At 39.9% G+C, this 21,058-nt stretch overlaps 1 protein-coding gene across 1 annotated transcript in view; it reads left to right on the forward strand.

The window, feature by feature from the left end:
• Nucleotides 1-21,058, forward strand: part of LOC122808859 (protein S100-A11-like) — an 87,094-nt gene that overhangs the window by 46,564 nt on the left and 19,472 nt on the right. The window contains exon 2 of the mRNA XM_044079957.1: nucleotides 6,270-6,454. Within this exon, the coding sequence (XP_043935892.1) occupies nucleotides 6,293-6,454 (162 nt within the window). The 5' untranslated portion in view covers nucleotides 6,270-6,292. The remainder of the gene's footprint in view (nucleotides 1-6,269; nucleotides 6,455-21,058) is intronic.

Genomic DNA, 21,058 nt, shown 5'->3' on the forward strand with positions numbered 1-21,058 from the left:
CATCCCAAAGACATGCTGTAGGTGGACTGGACACTCGAAATTGGCCCTAGACGTGAGTGTGTGTCTGTGTGTGCCTTCTATGGAAGGTTGGGCACCAGGCTGGCAACATGACACCGTAAAACTCCACTGCCAATCATAAGCGGTCAGTTGATCTGCTGTGGCGACCCCTAACTGGGAAAATCCGAAAGAAGAAGAAGTTTGTGGACTTTATCTAGTACATCTTTTCCTACATTTTTACCTTGTATTTCCTCACCATGCCCCATCCTTTCATCATTCTCCTCTACCTTTTTGTGTAAAAAAATGTTCTTTACCCTCATTTTCCTCATGCTGTCTTTCTTCATTAATTAGCAGACAGTCGAACCAAAAATGCTTCTCATTTCCACATTTGCTACAATTTGGTTTACAGTTTTTTTTTTCTGGAATGTCTAAACTCTCCACACTGCCCAAACCTTCTTTTTGCAAAATCCTGGATTAAATGCGATTTGTCTGACTCAGTGAGGCCCTTTTGTAGGATGTCCACATCACTAGGAGTTTTGATTATGGCTCCTAGTTTGCAGTCATCTGCAAATTTAGTTAGCCAAAGACCTTCTGTGTTAGCCTGTACTTCAGAGAAGTAGATGCCAAACAGGAGATGACCCAGGACTGAACCCTGTGGTACTCCACTTGTCACTGGTATGAAGTCTGATTTGGAGTCTGCTACTTTCACAGTGAGGGTTCTGTCAGTAAGCCAGTTGGCAACCCATCTTGTAACATAGGGATTTATACCTAGTTTAATGAGTTTATCTATAATTCCAGAGTGGGGGATGGTGTGAAACACCTTGGCGAGATCTAGATAGGCTGTGTTAACTACCTTACCCTCATCTATGGCTTTGGTGACTACTTCAAAGAAGTCTATCAGGTTTAGGAGACATGATGTACCTTTTACAAACCAGAACTGTGTGGGGTCCAGAGTTTGGAGATCTCCAATGTCTTTGTTTATGAGTTCCATGATGATACATTCCATGGCCTTGCAGACCAGGCTCATCAGGCTAATGGGGTGGTAGTTCCCAGGGTCTGTTGTGGCTCCCCCTTTGTGGAATGGGATAACCATCACAACATGACATTCAATGGGCACAAAGCCTGAGGTGAGGCTATAATTGAACATGGTACTTAGGTGGGGTGCCAGTTCATTCTGTAGTTCATGTAGAAGGCAGCCTGGGATGTTGTTAGGTCCCATGGATGCTGTGTTCTTGCCTTTGGAGAGTGAGGTTTTTACCTGTGCAGCTTTGATTACAGGAACTTTGCATTTTTCAAGTATAAAGATGGGCCCTTTAGGGGGTGAGAGGGGGGTAAAGTTAGCACTGAACCTATCTGCCAGGATGTTGGCAATATCAGTTGGTTCTGTATATTTAGTGTCATTGTGCTGTAACTCAGAGCAGATCTGAGTGTTGCCATTGAGATTCTTGACATAGCTATAGAATGTTTTGTGGTTGTCTTTAGAATCAGTGGTGATTTTGTTTTCATAACCAGCTTTGGAGGATTTTATGAGGGATCTCAGTTCCTTACTGAGGCTGACCAGGGAGTTCCTCCAATTGTGGGATTTTACTCTTTTTTGCAACAGTTTCTTTCTTCTGTTGTAGAGTTTGTTTATGGCAGAAGACCACCAGATTGACTTCCTTTTTTTGGAGGATAGCATCTTGTTTCTGTTAGGGATAGCATGATCCATGCACTCATGTAAGTGCTTATAAAGTGCATTTGTGTAGGATTCAGCAGTCGTACCTCTATTGTCCATCTGCATGGGTGTCGTAAAGTTTGCCGCTTCTGTCTTAAGAAGCGTGAAGTTGGCTTTGGAGAAAATTTTTACGGTTGTTTTCCTAATGGGGGGTGGGAGTGGGATGTGGATGTCTAGGGTGATTAGCTTGTGGTCAGATCTGACCAATGAGGAGCTGATCTCTGGTGTGGAACACCGGTCACCCATGTTGGTGATGACCAGGTCTAGGATATTGCTGCCCCTGGTGGGGGTGTGGATAAGTTGATCCAAGGTGGTGGAATTGATGATTTCCAGAAAACGTTGAGCAAAAGAGTTGGTACATGAGTAGTTTTCCCAGTTAATGGTAGGGTAGTTGAAATCACCCATTATTAGAGTGTTGGGTTGTACCTTAATATTTTCCAGTGTATCAAGAAAAGAGGACTGGGAATCCTGGGGCATGGTGGGGGGGTCTGTAGCAAGCCATAATATGGATTGCAGTTTTGCCCAGAGTTAGTTGAACTTGGATAATCTCGGATGCATTATGCTGAGCAACTAGCTTGGAGGTGTGGATATCCTTAATGAATATGGACATGCCTCCACCTTTAGTGTTTCAGTCCGGGTTTAGTGGCCGAAAGGTGTGGTATGAATTATAGCCTGGTAATGCAGGGGTGCTCTCTGGAGCTTTGAACCAGGTCTCTGTCACTGTACAGATGTCAGTGGTCTCCATTTTAAGGAGTGCCTAGAGTGAGTGCATTTTGAGGTTTAGACTTCTAGCATTGAGTAGTATTACCCTCAGATTTTGCTTGTTTGTACCTGTTACAGTGGTGAATTTGTCATTTGAACCTTTCCTAAAAAAGGCACTATAGGGGTGGCAAGAGCCTTTGCCAGTATCCAGAATCCCAAGGGTGACAGGTGCAGGCCATCTCTGGCAAAGCAGTGTGGTCTGTCGATCATGTCATCCCAGGCAGACAGATACTGGATTCTCTTAGAATGACACCAGTAGCTTAGCCAATTGTTAAAGTCAATCATTTTGTCCTTGCACTGTGGTATCATTCTGGGTGATGGCAGGATGCTACTCAGGGCTAGGGTCATACATGCCTGGGCTACAAGATCAGAGAGTTCCTCCATGTCTCTTTTCATGTAGTCCAGGGAGGTACGTCTCAGGTCATTCACACCAACATGGACAATGACAGAGTCATATTTGTACTTGTTGTGGAGTGACCTGAGTGTGTGTGTTATGTGGTGGATCCTGGCACCTGATATGTATTAATGCCCTAATATAAGACAAACTGAATCCTAGGGACATAACTACATTTTGTCTAAACCACAGCACCTGTGTGTGTATTTATTGTTCATACTTTGTTTTCACCCTCGCAACAGGCCTTTTCCTGTAGCTATCAACAGCTCCAGTATGGCTGCACAGCACCTGCACATCCTTTACTTTCTGTAATTTCATAGGAAACTGCTATTGCAGCTGCACAGGTGTTAAGTACAGAAAAAAAACCTGCTGTCTTCTCTGTCTGCTTCATCTTCCTGCAGACCAAGACAGGGCACACCCTTAAAACCAGTTACTCCAATGACTAGACATGTTCCTTCTGTATCCATGCCATCATTTTCAGCATCCTTGAGTCTTTTTGTCATCTCCTCACTGCCAAGTATTTTGTCTTTTGCCACACTCCTCTGCATGACCTCTAATTCTTCTGCTCCTGCTTCTTCCATCATTTTTTTTTTTTTGTAAAACAGAGTCATCCAGGTCTCTTGCTGCAACAATATTCACCTCCACAGCATATTTTGCCCTCTGAATTATAGTTTGTGCTTTTCCTGTTCCAACTCATCTCCAATCACAACCTCCATCTTAACGGTAACATCCCTCTGGTGCCACCTAATCATCTCCTCACACAGAATCCTGCAAAGAATAGGGTTTCTTTATTTAAGACATTATTTAAAATACTATTTAGAAACGTACATAATTTATATATTTACAATTTATACAGTGTATAATTTCCATTCCTTTCCATTATTTTCATACAATAAATATTTTACTTTTCATTATTATGTTAAGCTTGTATATTCATTATCTTTATTTGACCCCACTCCTTTTTCCACAACCGCCATCTTATTTTCCTTAACATTACTGCTAGTCTCCATTTACCATTAAACATGATTTTGTTTATCCTTTCATTCCAAATGGTTCATACAAAGTAAAACAATAATTTGTCTATTTTGCATAATCCTTATTTTTAGCACTATACTATCCAAACATAATCACATCCATATGTATTTCATTTATTTCCTTCATATTTTCAAATTACTTTTGTTCACATAATTTTCCCTCACAATTTTCCAGCCCTTATATATTGTAAGAAAACATGTTCTGTAGTTTATTCTTTACCACAGTATATACAAACTTTTTCAATGATTTTTATTATATGGCATAGTTCCTTTTACTGATAATTTATTAAGCAATAATTTCTAGATTGCAATCCATCCATAAATGCCCAGTTTTGTTACATTTATAACATTTAAATTTGCACTTTTCTGCATTATTACCTGTTTCCCCCCACAAATACAACATTTCCTCTTATCACAGTTACTTGTCAAACGATTATCTTTTCCACATGAAAAAACATATTTAGGCTGCCCCCAATATTTTACAACAGCCCTGTTACCTTCTACACTTATTGCACTAGGGATATGAACAATTTTCTCTTTCTTCATTTTCAGTGCATTATGACAGTCTATAATCCTCTGTTATCACACACTTTGTTAATGTCGATAACTTATTTGCAAAGTTTGCTTAAATGTCTCTTTAAAGTCTCTTTTTCAACTTCAGTATGAAATTGCACATGTATTTTCTTTTTTGTTTCTCTGTGAGATGCTTTAACCACATAAGAGTTCCATGGATTACAGTTTTTTCTTTTCAAATTCCCCTAAAAGACTTTCCAGAATAGAAGTAGTCTCAAAATGATTTCACAAATTGCCCCTTTATGAATAAAAATAAAAGCTCTTATCTCATGAGCCTTCACATTCAGTGGGACCATTAAATTATCCCAAATGTCATACCTACCCATTTATTTTTCTTATTTGTTTTGAATTCTTACCATGAATTTCCTTTGATTGCTAACATTTCCTTTCCTCTGTGCATCTCTCATCACTTTCCCTGCAGTTTCCTTAACAGTCTTGGCATATGATTCTTTTTCTGCCAAGCTTCTTTTAAAATGGCTTCCAATTCCTCTGATTTGATTTGACCATAATTTCATTCCATGAAACATTTTTTCCTCTCTCCTGCTCACTCTGCAGTAGCAGTTAACCCAAAATATGATCCTGCAACCCTCCTGCAGAGAGGGTTTTAATAAAGCATCCATCGTTGTTGTACCAGTGTTCATCTCTTTGCTATCTGACATCTTAGATTTCCTTGAGTGTTGTTCTCCCAGCTGCCACTGTGCTAGAATCAGAACGATGAGAAGGGGAAGTTCCCCACTGTCTTGACCAAATTTTTGCTAGTAGTGTAATACCACATTGGGTCTCCACTGAAAAAAGGCTACTAGCACAAATGGGACTAACCTTGTCAACAAAGGATAAATAAGTAAAAAGTGTCATGTAATGTAGATAACTGGTAATAGTATCCCATCCTGCAGTGCTACATTTAACCTCTTTGATTGCCTAAAGTGAAATATGAAGTGTCTCATCCTTACCCTTCTGTCCTACTTAAAAGATTGAGACAACTATTTGAGTGGTAGTAAACAGGGAGCGTCATTTCATGAACATGTCAGAACTTATAAGGAGCTGGAGAACATGTGAATTATAACAGTGGAGGCTGTGTGAGGACCATGGTGAGGCACAGTGGAACTTGCAGGTAAGTTATAACAGTGGAGGCTGTGTGAGGACCATGGTGAGGCACAGAGGAACTTGCAGGTAAGTTATAACAGTGGAGGCTGTGTGAGGACCATGGTGAGGCACAGTAGAACTTGGAGGTAAATTATAACAGTGGAAGCTGTGTGAGGATCATGGTGAGGCACAGTGGAAGAAGTTTACTATGTAAAACAATGCACCATAAAATACAAATGCAAATACTTTCCTCTTTTGTTAGCTTTTGGAGCATTTGTGTCCATTCTTCTCACTTGTGATTTACTGCTGACTACTTCAATTTTGTTTTCAGTGAATCAATAATAGGTGGATTATTTTTTGCTCATATGCTTTACAACTGCATGCTTCTGATTTCTTTCAAACTAATTTAGCTTGTGCATGCATGCTGTCCCTTTCAGAATGTCAGATATTATATATACAGGGCAATATCTATAATTTTTTGGTGCATATGTTCCTATAAATGTCATCTTGTCTTCCCAGGTTAGGAGTTATATTTTATATTATTTGATTTCACACTCCCTCTAGCAATATTTCTCAGCTGTTCAAATAGGAAATAACTCTACATGTCCAAATCAGTACTGTTCTGCACAATCATCTATTTCACATAAGAACATGCTGTTAAATACTCGAGGCTTTAGTACAAACAGTTAAATCTAGTTCTTTACTGTTGCAGGTAACTGAGTGAATATTACGAAGATGTGTGAAAAGACAGACACAAATCTGACTAAACTTGAAAAGTGCATGGCAGATTTAATTGCCATTTTTAACGAGGAAGCTAGTAAAGATGGAGACAAATCAACTCTCAGCAGAGAAGAAGCCATACATTTTGTGAGGAAGGAGTTGCATTGTTTCTTGCAGGTAATTATAATACTACATAGTGCAAACCTTGCATGTACAGCATATACCGTGAGTGTTACGAAAGAGAGAAGCAGTTGGTGACCTACATGCATGAACAGTGCAATACTTTTACATCTTCTCAGAGAAAGAAAGCATGGTAATCTTTAGATAGCATTTATTTCTTAGCAATAGAGAGTAGGAGGCAGTTGAGGGCCGTAAACTGTGCAAAATCCAAATTTTCTGTCACTTTTATAAGCTATAAATTTGTTTTTATATTCATTTATTTTTGTTGACTAGGTTGGTCCAATTAGGCCTATGGCTCATTCTCTTCAAGAAAAGAACATGATGATATTATATATATATATATATATATATATATATATATATATATATATATATATATATATATATATATATATATATATATATTTATATATATATATATATATATATATATATATATATATATATATATATATATATATATATATTGGCTGTGAAAAATACAGATTTGTTGCTAAGTTATCAAGTACCCTGTACAGACCTCTAAACTGGCACCCCACACAACTTAAAGTTGGTGAGCGAAAAAAAATTGCATTACATGCTAAGCACTTCAGTTGTGACCACAAATACATTATCAGCACTCTTCATGAACTTGATGCTACACTCCTCCACCATAAGCATCTGTTGATCATGCACCCTAACAGCTTGCTCCTTCTCCCTGCCCTAGTTATAGCTCTGCAAAAATATGACTGGACACCAGGACAATTTCCAGCTCTTTTTATAAGTGTTGTGGAATGTTTAGCATCCACCTAAGCTACCACTGACTCAAATAAAAGGGATGTTGGTTTACCATTTTATAAAGTATGTATTGTTCTACATCTCCCTGACACTTGATAAGTATGTACTGCTTTAAATGTTCTCAGTTTTCTGTATCACAATGCTTTTTCCCTGAATTGTAAATTGTATGTATTAGCATTTCTGTATAATTCATATATATATATATATATATATTTATCTTTTAGTATATAATGTATATTGTTGTTTTATTGTGCTATGTACTGTTTTATAAATGCAGAGCTTTTCTCCCAGGCTGTCACTGAAAAAGGACTTGTGTCTAGTCGGACTTTCCTGGTAAACAAATGTAAAGTAAATAAATAAAATAGAGGGTGATGAAGATGCCGCATGCTGGCCATCACAGCATGACCTGGTTATGCATCATAGGTTCATAGGTTCATAGGTAGGTACTAGGCTATCGGCCCTGGGGCCCATACAAGCCCAGCCAAAAAGGTACCCTGGCTTTTGCCACCCAAGAAAATAATTTTCCTGTGCCACTGTCGAGCAGAGCCACAGAGGTGATCCCCGGGGTGAATTTCCTGTTTCCCATCCAATCATCAAGATTTTTCTTGAAGAGTGCTAATGAGGAGCTTTGTTTGCTATAGATAGGTAGTTTATTCCAGAGTATGGGAAGTCTCTGGGACAGGAATCTATCCCTCCGGCATGTTCTGTTTATTGTGGTGACAAGGTTTATGTCCCTAGAGCATGTAGCTCGGAGGGATTGGGATTTCTTTAAGTGGAGCATGTCCAACAGCTCTGGGTTTGACATAGCTTTGTATGTTAGGCAGAGATCACCTCTGAGTAGACGATATGTGACTGAGTAAAGCTGGAGGTTTTTGAGACGGTCAGCGTAGGGCATCTGTTTGAGGCTGGTAATCCTTTTTGTGAGGTATTTCTGCGAAAGAGAATGGAAATATCTGCATTGACGCACAACTAACCTTAAATAGTCAATGACACCAGAGGGCTTCACACTCATATCCTGGTGCAGAATCACAGACAACGCAAAGTTCTGCAAAACAACACAAGAAAGGTGACAGAGAAACTTTCCCTGAAAAGTTATGATCCCAACCCTGGGGCAAATTCAGGAACACATTCATTATGTATGCCAGTGTCTGGTGGTACAGTCCATAACTATGATGGGTGTCTGTGATCAAGGACCTAAAGTAGACTGTGAACAAAAAGGGGCTAGGAGAAGAAGACCGTTAGATCAAGTAAACTGTTATTAAAGCCAGAAATATATACCTCTGCCACATGATTGATTAGTGGAACTGTAATATTGCAATACTGATAATATGAAATGAATTGTGGAATAAGAAATAAAAATACTTTTTCATAAATGTAACTACAAGCATACTTATTACAAGTGTCATAGAGCACACATTTGAACGGATGACATTATCACTATGCTGCCAGGCATATGCTGCACCTAAAAGAGACTGAAAGACTTGGGATGAATCCTCTATCTGTGTAAATGTTACCACTAGGTGGAAGTGCACACATCACATCTGATGCATAAGCCAGTCCTGCTTGTTAGTATTTGCTGACACACTTATACAAGGTACACTTTGTCCCCCTCCCCTCACCCTCTCTCTCTCTCTCTCTGTTTGATAACATTTCAGCTATCTTTCCTGCTGAACTATGACCATCAGCACATTGACCTACACCAGCCACAGGAGCTTAGACTGCCATCCTTCCACAGCTGGCTGTGGTGGTATTTTCACAGGCAGTACAGACACCCAGTACATTTGGGTCACAACCTGGCAGTGTTGCTTCCACAACCGCTACCCTACCTGCTTCACCTGCTTCAGGTAGCTCTGCCCTGTGGACTGATCCATTGGTACTCCCCACAAGTAGTGCCAATGGAGGTGGAGACTGTGTCACCCAACAAGAGCTGACAGGGCTGCTGGAAGAGATCATGGAGAGGGGCCTGATGGGAAAGAATCATGGATTGAATAGGCAAATCACTTCCTCATCTGTCACTGCTCCAGGTGTCTGGGACAAGAGACTGTGGTGGCAGTTCAGAGGGTGAGGACTACATTCCCATGACTCCCACTGTATTCTTTCTTGATGTGGATGCACATCTGCAGTCCCATACCTATCCAAAATCATGGTGTCACCCAACCTCTGTCACCATCCCTGTCTGTCTTATATGTCCTGTATGTCTGCATCTGCTACCTAATCTAATCTACATACCTACCTCTCTCATTCCTAAATATCTTTCCCATCATTCCTGTCTCTTAAAAAGAAAGGGAAAGGACACCTGTCCCAAAAAAAAAAGAAGCTCCATGGGCTAGAATGGCTTTGATATATGCCTGTGCCTTAGGTCATCTACAGACTGCCCCTGAGGGCCACAGGTGACAAGTCAGAGATGAATTTGTGATTTCCCATCCATTGGTCCAAACTGCATTTGAATAGGCTTAGGAAAGAACTCTGTTTCACATGAATGGGGAGTATGTTCCTGAGAAGGGGTAATCTCTGAGACACATACCTGTCCCTTTAACATATTTTGTTTATGTCACAGACAAGTTTTTGCTTCTTAGGTCGAGTAATTCTAGTGCTTTTTGTTTTGTGAATATGTAGCAGATCCATCAGATAATGCTTTATAGGTTAGGTATAGATTGCCCCTCAATAGTCTGTAAGAGACTTATTACAGGGACGGGGATTTAAGGCAGACCCCATAAGTCATATTATTTGCACCTTGTATTATTTTAGGGAGAAACCTCAGCAGCTACTCCAGCTTTTGCAAATGCCTCGTCAGATACATGCTGAATATTAGTCTAATGAGGGCTAAGTATAGTGAGAATATAATCTTCTTAGATCTGTATGTCATGCCCTTATTTATAAGATGTACCACCTAGAAGGATTTTATCACTACCATGGAAATATGGTGATCAAAGTTCAGGTTAGTGTCATCAATGTTGTAACTTGCCATCTTCCCAAAGGATATAATTATGCATTTCTTTTTTTGCATTTTGTTTTAGGACATGGTTCTGGTACCAGTTATTTGTGTCTGACTTTCTTGGAGGATGTCTACATTTTTGGGGGATTCAGTGATTTACCCAGCTTGCAGTCATCAGCAAATATGGTCAGACAAAGGCTGCCTACATTTGCTTTGACTTCAGAGAAGTATATTACAAACAGGAGAGGTCCCAGCACCAAGTCCTGTATTGCACCACTAATAACAGGCCTCTTGTTGAAGCTGCATTCCTCCAGTCTAGCTTCATGTGTACTATCTGTGAGCCATTTGTCTGTCCATTTGATGACATAGGGATTTATGCATAAATTTGACAGTTTGTGTGTAATACCCAAGTGAGGAATAACCAAGTGAGGTATTGTGTCAAATGCCTTTGCCAGGTCAAGGTAGGCAGCATGTACAGTTTTGCCCTCATCCATGGCTCTAGTGACCTCCTGAAAGAGGTCCACCAAGTTTAGTAGACATGACCTGCCCTTGATGAAACTGAACTGGGATGGGTCCAGCGTTTGAAGATTTCTTATGATTTTGTTTATCAGGTGCACAATAATTCTTTCTATGACCTTGTATATAAGACTAGTCAAACGTACGGGTATGTAGTTCCCTGGGCCTGTTGATGGCCTGCTTTTGTATAGAGGAATGACAGTTGCAGTACTTCATTCTCTAGAGGTGAAGTCTGTCTGCAGGGTGTGGTTGAAGAGTGATTCTAGTGGGCCTGACAGGCTATGTTTCAAGTTATTTAGGATGCATCCTGGGATATTTTCAGAACCCAATGATGCAGTGTTTTTAGCTCTGGAGAGCGCATTTGAAGACCTGTTCTTTAGTGATAGCTAGGGGAGAAATGGGAGAGGATATTTTGTTGTAGAAAACTGGGGTGATAGCCTGGGACACTATTTTTGCCTCAAAACTGGCTTTGGTGGACTTGATTAATTACCTGATTTGCTTGTTAACAATGATGAGGGAGCCTTTTATCTGTTGGGCATAACCCTTGCCATTTTTGGACAGGATTTAATTTCTTTTGTTGTACACCCTATATATACTTGGGGTCCACCAAGGGGGCTTGTTTTTGGAGTTTTTCCTAAGTTTATTTTAGTTTGGTGTTGCTGTTTCTGTATAGCTATTTATATACTTGTACAGGGTTTCCATAAACACTTCCATATAGGCCACTGTGTTATCTGAGTATGGGAGGCGGCATGACATTTAGCTATGTCTTCACTTAATAGGAGGTGGTCCGCCTTGGAACAGCTTTTAAAGATTATGTGATTTGCTGAGAGTTCGACCGTTATATTTATTTCATGGGTTACCAATTTATGATCTCATATGTCCAGTGAGGACATTACACAAGGAGGGTGCAACATTCCTTCATATTTGTGAGTACCAAATCTAGGATATTTGTACCCTAGTAGATGTGCAGACTAGCTGTTCCATGGTGTTTGCATTGACAAAATCCAGGAATCTTTGAGTCTGCATGTTAGTGGTTGTGGATGTCTAGCAGTTTATGGTGGAATAGTTGAAATCATCCATGAATATAGTGTTGCACTGAACTGTGAGTAGCTCCAGTGCATTCAAGTATGTGGTATGCTTATCCTGCATTATAGATGGGGACCTATAACTAGCAAGGATATGTTATTGGACTTTACCTAAGGTTAGTTGGAAATGGAGTAGCTCAAGCATGCCATATTTTTTGACCAGTCTGGAGGTATGCTTGCTTTCTATGTAGACGGATACACCTCCACCTCTTGCCCCTTTTTGTGCAGCACCTGGTCTAAATATGTGGAAGACAGTATAGCCTTGTACTGCCAGGGTGCCTTCCATGGCTTTAAACCCTGTCCCAGTACTGCATAGATATCAACACTGTCCAGGGTGAGGAGTGTTTCCAGGGAGTGGAGCTCCTTGTTGAGGCTCCCAACATTGACCAGTAACACGTTTAATTTATTTTTCAAAGAATTTACTATGTTGACAGATTTATCAGATTGACATTGCCTAAAATGGCATTATAGTGGTGGATAATATCTGAAAGCCTAGTGGGGACAGGTGCAGACCATCCCTGGCAAAGCAACATGGTCTGCCAATCATGCCCTCCCAAGCTGACAAATATTGGACCCCCTTAGTATGACACAAGCGACTAAGCCAATTGTTAAAGTCAACCATCTTATGTTTACATTGTGATATGACATACTTTGCTTGGTCTGTCTGGTCACACATCATTATTACATTGTTGTCACACATCTTTTATGATGTGCCTATCCAATTCTGTCAAATGATGTGTAGAAATAAAGTGTTATTTTGTGAAGAAGTAGATAGCGATGGTGTTCTCCCGTCACCATCCTGCACATTCATTAATAACTCATCATCAGCCCACATTTTTCTCACTTTCTACATGGGGTCAGGGTATCATGTTAAGTCTTGCAATCTCTCTCAATTCAGTGCCACAGTCCTGCCTTCTTCAACACTCATGCCTGACTGTCACAGTTCTTCTTTCACACAATCCAACCATTTCTTTGTTGGATGTCCTTGTTTCCTCTTACCTTCTTCCTGTCTGTCTCAAATCTTTTTCACTAGATTGTTTTCTGCTTTTCTGCACATGTATCTGAACCACCATAATCTGTTCTCTTTGATCTTTTCTGCAATTGGAGCTACTTTGGCTTTTGCTCTTATGTCCTAATTTCTTCATCTGTCCCACAGTGTACATCCTACCGCCCTTCTTAGGCACTTCATTTCCATCATCTCTAGCTTCTTCATTTGCTCTGCCTTTACTGCCCAGGTTTCTGTACCATACTGGTCACACCACTGTCTTGCACACCTTAGTTTTCAGATTCTTTGGCATTCTTCTGTCATAGACTATACCTGAGACTCTATGCCAGTTGGCTGCAGCCCCTCTGATTCTAGCTTTGACCTCTTCATTCAGACTTCCCTTCTCCTCAATCAGCCCTCCCAGATACTTGAAGCTGTTTACTTGTTCCACTATCTTCCTTTCTATCTCTATTCTCAGCTTCTTCTGATTTTCCCAATTTGCTCCCATTATCACTGTCTTATCTGTGCTTAGTTTCATCTTGTGTGCCTTCAGTTTTGCATTCCATTCCCATATCTTTTGCTCAAGTTCTTGGTCAGAGTCTGCTTCTAATGCCACATTGTCTGCATACAACAACTTTGTAGATCTGTCCCCTCCAACCTGTTAGCTAATGTATTCCATCACCAGTATGAACAGTAGTGGGCTCAGGGCTGTACCGTGGTGTACACCCACTCCTACTGGGAACCCCTCTGTGAGGCTGAACACTGTTCATACTTGAGTCATTGGGTCCTTGTACACAGCCTGCACTAATTCCACCAATGTTTCTGGGACATTGAACCACTGCAGTACTGCCCAGATCAGCTTTCTTTGGGACCTTGTCATATGTCCAGGAATGCTCAATTGGACTCTTTCCTCATCATAGCTTCTTCTCAACCACCCAGCATATTTATCATATCTGCAGTGACCTCATCTGAGCTTGCTGCTTTCCCTGACTTCATTTTCCTTAGTGCTATTCTTACTTCTTCTAGGGTGGGCTCCTCTTCTTCTCCTCTCATTGTAATCTGTTTCTGAGGCAGTACAGCTTCTGTGGGGTTTTCTTCATTTGGAAGCAGCTGGAAATACTCATCCTATCTGCCTTTAATATCCTGTGGACTGGTGAGAAGGTTGTTACTGGCATCCCTTATGAAGGGTGTCTGACTATCTTCTTTATCTTTCTGTCTTTGCCTTGCAACCTGATAGAGTTTCTTTATGCCACCTACTGAGTAACTTTCCAGAAGTGCTTTAAAGTGTAAACTTGGAGAGCCAGGATTTTTAATCTGTCAGTGTGCAAATATGGTATGTATGCAAGACAATGGTGACAGAAAAGACTGACCTACAGATGGTGGTATCAATGACTCACACTTGTGTGAACACTGACATGGCTAAAGGATTTTGAGCCCTAAAACTACATTCCTTAATAACTCTTCCAGTCTTTTACCCTCTGCTTGCTTTCCATTTTCAACGCTGTCCTATCAGTCCCATTTCACACCTTTAATCTTGTTAGAAAATAGATTCACACACCACAAACATGACCAGAAATGACCCATAACACAAATTCTGTTTTTCTGTCCTCAGCATCTGCACGATGCTTGGCACTGAGTAGCACTGGTACCTATGTTTTTTATAACAGTAACTGCAGTTTCATGTCCTGTGACAATGCCTGATGAGTATTTGCCTTTGGCTGCATTCATATGGTGCTCCTTGCACTACCATGCTTAGTCACACTGTGCAACATAAAGCAACACTGATAGCATTATGAGGAGATATTTGTTAAGATATGTATAACAAGCTCCAGGTTTTAATGTACACAATATGAGATACATCAGTTATCAGTACCATTGTCAGTTCTGATACGTACACATAGTCCCTTGTTTCATATATTTGTCATGATCCTTTCAACTGTGTGACTACTGTTAACTGAAGTATGACTTCGGCTGTGGAGTTCTCAGATAATGCTCTGGTCTGAAGAAAGTTGAAGAAGACTGACAGATGTTCAAGTCCTGCATCATGTACAATATAGGATCATAGGAAGTTAGTAGGCTATTGGCCCTGAGGCTCTTATAAGCCTAGCCAAGAGTTTAGCCCATGTTTAGAGAAGTCAGCACTCAAAGCCCCTGTCCAGCAGGGACACGGGTGGAGTCCCAGGGGTGTATTTTCTGTTTCCCATCCAGATATCCAGGTTGCACCTGAAGAGGGATAATGAGGTAATAATGCAGTAGTTAGGGCTGCAAATGTCTAATTAATTACCCCATGAGAAAAATCAAACCCTGCACCTTGTGTCTGTAAAGCAAACACCTTAACCAGTATGCCAACCTCCCACCCAGATTACTTACTGTTTCCTTTTTATACCATTTTACCTGGTGAAGCAGTGGATACATATGTTAGTCCCTCACCACTAGCCTGCTTATTTATTAAATACTCTACCAGTATTCTACCTCTTGCTTTTTCTCTGTTTTGAACACTGTACTGTAAACAACATTGCATTGTTTTAATAATGTCAAACATATGATTTAGATACCAGACACATGGCCACAAATTGTTAGAAACAGAAATATCTGTATGTCTGTACTCATCATTTGCATGACTCCTGACATTGAGCAGCAAAGACCACTGCTAATTTTCATCTTAAATTAAAAAAAAAGTCAAAAACTAATTACACATGTGCTAATACTTCACACAAATGACCCTATCAACAGTAAGCAATAGTGACAGTCTGAAAGTAAATTTTAGTGGCCTTTCTTAGCTATATATGGTTTATTGGCTTATTTTATTCCATATACGAGGACTTCATTGTAATGTAGTCTATATATTTCCAAATGTAAATGAGTGTGGCACTGCCTCACATTACCATTTCATGTGTGTGCCAGGGAACTCACAGAACTACAAATATAACTGCAAAGTTGTATTAATAAATGTAGTGTACTTGGTCTGCATGTATGACTTGTGATTAACTTGTTCACTGTACACACATCACATACACTTTCAAAACTAATGCATACATTGACACAAGAGGGTTTGGACCTGGTATAATGTTTAAGGAGCTTACCTCACAGTCACAATGTTCAGGGTTTGTTTCTCACTTTTGAAAAGAGAAACTGGCTAGGCTTAAAATAACCCACAAGGGCAACTAGCCTAATGCTTACCTATAAACCTAAGACTTGCATGCAGTGATCTTGCATGCAGTGAACAGTCAGATATTCATGGGTTACACTTCACTGGTTGACATCTGTGGCTATCACCCACCACATAACTGTTCAATACACCATATATATATATGGTTCCCCTTGACTTGATCGACATGCCAAAACACCGACGCTCAGAAGACCGACTCCAGAAGATCGACGAGACAGATGATCAACAAGGTGAAATCCCGACAGCCGAAACACAGACATGGGCAACATGTGAGCGCGACTCGGTAAGTGTGCGATAGTGAGGGATTTAGCGTTAGGGAGCGGACAGGTAAGTGTGAGATAGTGAGGGATTTAGGGTTAGGGTGCGGGAAAGGTGAGTGTGCGGTAGTGTCGGACTTAGGGTGCGGGTAAGATAAGTGTGCGATAGTGACGGAGTTTAGGTTTAAGGGTGGGTTAAGTGAATTAGGGTTAGGGTGCGGGTAGGGTAAGTGTGCGATAGTGACGGACTATAGGTTTAGTGGTGGGTTAAGTGAGTTAGGGTTAGGGTGCGGGTAGGGTAAGTGTGCAATAGTGACGGACTGTAGGTTTAGTGGCGGGTTAAGTGAGTTAGGGTTAGGGTGCGGGTAGGGTAAGTGTGCGGTAGTGTCGGACCTTAGGGTTAGGGTTTGGGTTACGCTTAGTGCATGTATAGTTGTGTGTAATGTGTAGTTTACGTTCTGTGTGTCGGTGTTTTGGGTGTCGGTGTTATGGTGTTCGGTTTTGTGAGTTGTCGGTTTTGTGCGTTTTCGGTCTTTTGGTGTCGGTGTTTTGGGTGTCGGCTTTGTGGCGTGTCGGTGTTGTGATAGGGATCTATATATATATATATATATATATATATATATATATATATATATATATATATATATATATATATATATGTGTGTGGTTCTACCTCAGTTAGACGACACGCCAGAACATCGACACGGAAATCGCAAGCCCCAGAAGATCAACAGTTCAGAAGACCGACCCGATGGATGAAAGCACCGATGCCGAGGATGCCGACATGGGAAAAGGCTGTGTAAGTATGCGGTAGTGATGGACATTAGGGTGCGAGTAAGGTAAGTGTGGATATTGATGGTCTGCGGGGATAGGGGTGGGTTAAGTGAGTTAGGGTTAGGGAGCGGGTCAGGTAAGTGTGCGGTAGTGATTGTGTTTGGGTTAGGGGCGGGATAAGTGAGTTAGGGTTAGGGAGCGGGTCAGGTAAGTGTGCGGTAGTGACGGACCTTAGGGTTAGGGTTTGGGTTAGGGTTGTAGGTAGTTGTGTATGTGAGGTTTAGTGTGGGTTTGTAGGGATTTTGGTGTGCTTGTGTTGTGTATGTGGTTTTGGACGGGAATGTGTTTTGTTTGTTGATTGTTGTGATTGTGGTGTGTGCAGTGTATGAGGTTTCGTGTTTGTGTACCGTCGGTTATTTCGTTGTTGGGCATGTGGGGTTTCGTGTTTTTGTACTGTCGGTTATGTGGTTTCGGTGATTGCGTTGTCGGTGTTTTGGGGTTTCGTTTATGTCAGGTAGAACCATATATATATATATATATATATATATATATATATATATATATATATACATATATATATATATATATAAAAATATATAATTATATATATGTATATATATATTTATATATATATATATATATATATATATATATATATATATATATATATATATATATATATATATATATATACACACACACACACACACATTAATCATTTCGTAACATAACACTTAATGTAAATAACTTCTTACTAAAGTATGTTGTGAGCTGTGATCAAATCATTAATGTTGTCTGTCTGTCAGACCACATTGCCCATTCCCCCAAACATGCCACATAAACTATGAGTATGCGCTGTCTGATGTCTATTATAAGACTTCTTCTGTGGTGTCAGCAGTAATACAGTTATATAGAATGTCGATTTAGATAGTCAAGTGATGGAATCCAGCAACTGTAACTTGCATGAGTGTGTCAGCATATACTAACAAGGGATGGCTTTTTCAACAGATGTGATGAGTACACTTCTACTTAGAGGCAATATTTGCACAGGAAAAGGAATCCCCTAACTCTTGTATTTCCTTTTTGGCCAAACATATGCCTTGCAACACAACAAAGAAATCATCCCTTTTAATGTATGTTGTCTGATCCTTATAGTAAGACTTTTCCTGTAGCATGAGCAGCTAATATATGATTCTATAGAGTGTGAACTTAGATAGGCAGGTGTTCAAATTCAGCAATGTCTAGCTAGTATGAGTGTGTCTTAATATAGTAACAGATAAGACTGGCTTATCCAACAGGTGTGATGTGTATACTTCCACCTCGTGGCAACATTTACACAGGGAGAGAGTTACCCCAAATCTTGTATTCCTTTTTAGATTAAATACATGCCTTGTTGCACAACAATGAAATTGTACCTTCAAATGTGCACTGTCGGATTTTTGTAGTAAGACTTCTCTAGTGGCATGAGTGGATAGTATATGGCTCTATGCAGTGTTGAAGCAGGCAGGTATTTAATTCCGGTAATGTCTAACTACTGTGGTTGTGTAACAGCAAAATAATAGTTAGGAGTTGTTTAACCAACAGATGTGATGTGGATAATTCAACCTGGGGATAACTCTTACATGGCTAAAGGATTTTGATCCCTCCATCCCCCTTTTAGGTGGACTACATGGAAGCCAACACACCACCCGTCATCCCTTCAAGTGTGTGCTTTATGACATCTCTGCTATGACTTTTCCTGTGGTATGAGCAGTTAATACACACTCTTTGGATAGTGGGCTTAGGTAGGCAGGTGTTAAAATTTAGCAATGTTTACCTATTGTGGTTGTATAACAGATAACTAAAGATAAGTGAGAATGGCTTAATCAACAGATGTGAAGTGGATAATCCACTGACGGGGTGTCACTTGTATAGCTACAGGATTTTTATCCCTCCAGTCTCCTTTAAGGAGTGCAATATAGATTCCAACACAACATTGAAGTCATCCCTTTAAGCATGTGCTTTTTGACACCTCTAGTTAGATTTCTTCCATGACATCACTAGTTAATACACAGTGCTATAAAGTGTAAACTTAGAGAAGCAGGAGTTCTAATCTGGCAGTGTGCAAATACTGTATGTATGCAAGACAATGGTGACAGACAAGACTGGCCTACTCAACAGAAGGTATTGATGAGTCACACTTGTGTCAACACTGACATGGCTCAAGGATTTTGAGCCCTAAAACTACATTTTAGGGAAGCCATAACCATTCAAACACAATGGTGATGTATTCTATTCAAGTGTGTGCTTTATGGCACTTCGGAAATGATTTCTTCTGTGGTATCAGCATTTAATACATGGCTCTTTAAACTATGAACTCAGGTATTCAAGTCTAGCAAGGTATAACTGCAGAGTGTATAAGATAATGCTAACAGCAGAATTGGTTCCCCAATGTTTATAATTCTCAATTGGAGAGGCAAAAAGGCCAATTTTCATCCTCCCTTTTGTGGAAGTGATAGGCACATAGACACTATGTTCAAGTTATCCCTTCAAGTGTGTGTTTTGTTGACAACTGAAGTATGATGTCTTGTGTGGCATTATCAGTTAGTGCACAAGTCAAAAGGATTTTGATGTATACTGCATATGTTCAAAATCAGTACTGTATACATTTTATTACTTTGTTCACAATATAGTGGCAACAGGCAAGAATGGATTATTAAATAGATTTTGATGTATGACATGATACATAGTTGCCACAAAGTGTAATAGGACCTGTGTTATGATAGATTCTTGGATGGGTTGATGTTCTTCATCCAGTAATTGCTGTAATTCTTTATAAGCATTTCCCATTGAATGATGGTTAGCACAAAGAAACATACGTAATCAATGGCAGAGAATAATTATTGTCATTTGTCAATTTCTGGCAAAACCTGCTGCGAATTTGATCTCGGCAGCATGGATCTACTGATTGCCTCATAACAGAGGTAGTGACTGATGCACAGAGGACAACAACAGTGTTACTGGCCACTCTATAACTGCTGCATGTAAACTCTAGCAGTTTCCACAGCTCACTAAAAATCTGAGGGTGAAGTTACAACTGTCTGTGATGTATGTTGAATTTAGTGATCCAGATAGTAGGATGTATTGCACAATGCTCAGTTCAGTAGACATTTTCCAACATGATATTACAAATATTTCAGATGTGTATTTTGTCCTGTTGTGTCTCGTGTGTGTGTGTGTGTGTGTGTGTGTGTGTGTGTGTGTGTGTGTGTGTGTGTGTGTGTGTGTGTGTGTAAAATCAGCAGGTGATATACATGTACTATCTTACTTACATATGCACTGATGCTTTCCACTTCAGATACATAATACTTCGAAACAGTGCATGCAGCAGTTGTCCTTATGCAATAATGATATCAGGTACACTTTTAATCTTGTCTATAGTTAGACACTGACACACACACACACACACACACACACACACACACACACACACACACACACACACACACACACACACAATTTCCCTTAAGAGCACACAGAAACTTTGTAAACATTTAAACAAAGTCTTAGAAAACACATGCAGAATGAAACTAAGTTCACCTGCTTTAAGACCACTTGGTAATACCTACATTTTTAAAATCACTGTGGTATTATAAACTGTTTTCAATTCCATGTAAATAGAAATACCATACAATGTGTTATTCTAATGATTTTCCTAACTGTTGTATAAATCAAAATGTTTTATGATATAATATTCACCAAACTTTGAGCTGAAGCTCTTTCCACTGTAGAGTGCTTTATGTAATTTCACACATTATATATTATGTATCATATATCACTGACCTTCTGTTCTCTTTTATCTGGGTTATGGTTGTAAAGTGTTGATAGGCCAGCTCAGTCACCTGATTAACAAATTATTAGGTAAGGAAACCAAATGTCAGAGGCTTCTAAGCACTACAATACACGTGGAATCTTAAAGAAAACTTCAGATTTAATTTAGCACTTATTGCTGCTGACTGATATGCAAAACAACAACTGAATAGTTGTCAATGTCATTATCTCACTGTCTACGGGAGCATCTGAGTTTTCACCCACCTAAGAGCTTTGACCCTCCTATTGAGAGT

Source organism: Protopterus annectens, chromosome 8.part0 (assembly GCF_019279795.1).
Source record: "Protopterus annectens isolate FY-2018-M chromosome 8.part0, PAN1.0, whole genome shotgun sequence".
Taxonomy (NCBI): domain Eukaryota; kingdom Metazoa; phylum Chordata; order Ceratodontiformes; family Protopteridae; genus Protopterus; species Protopterus annectens.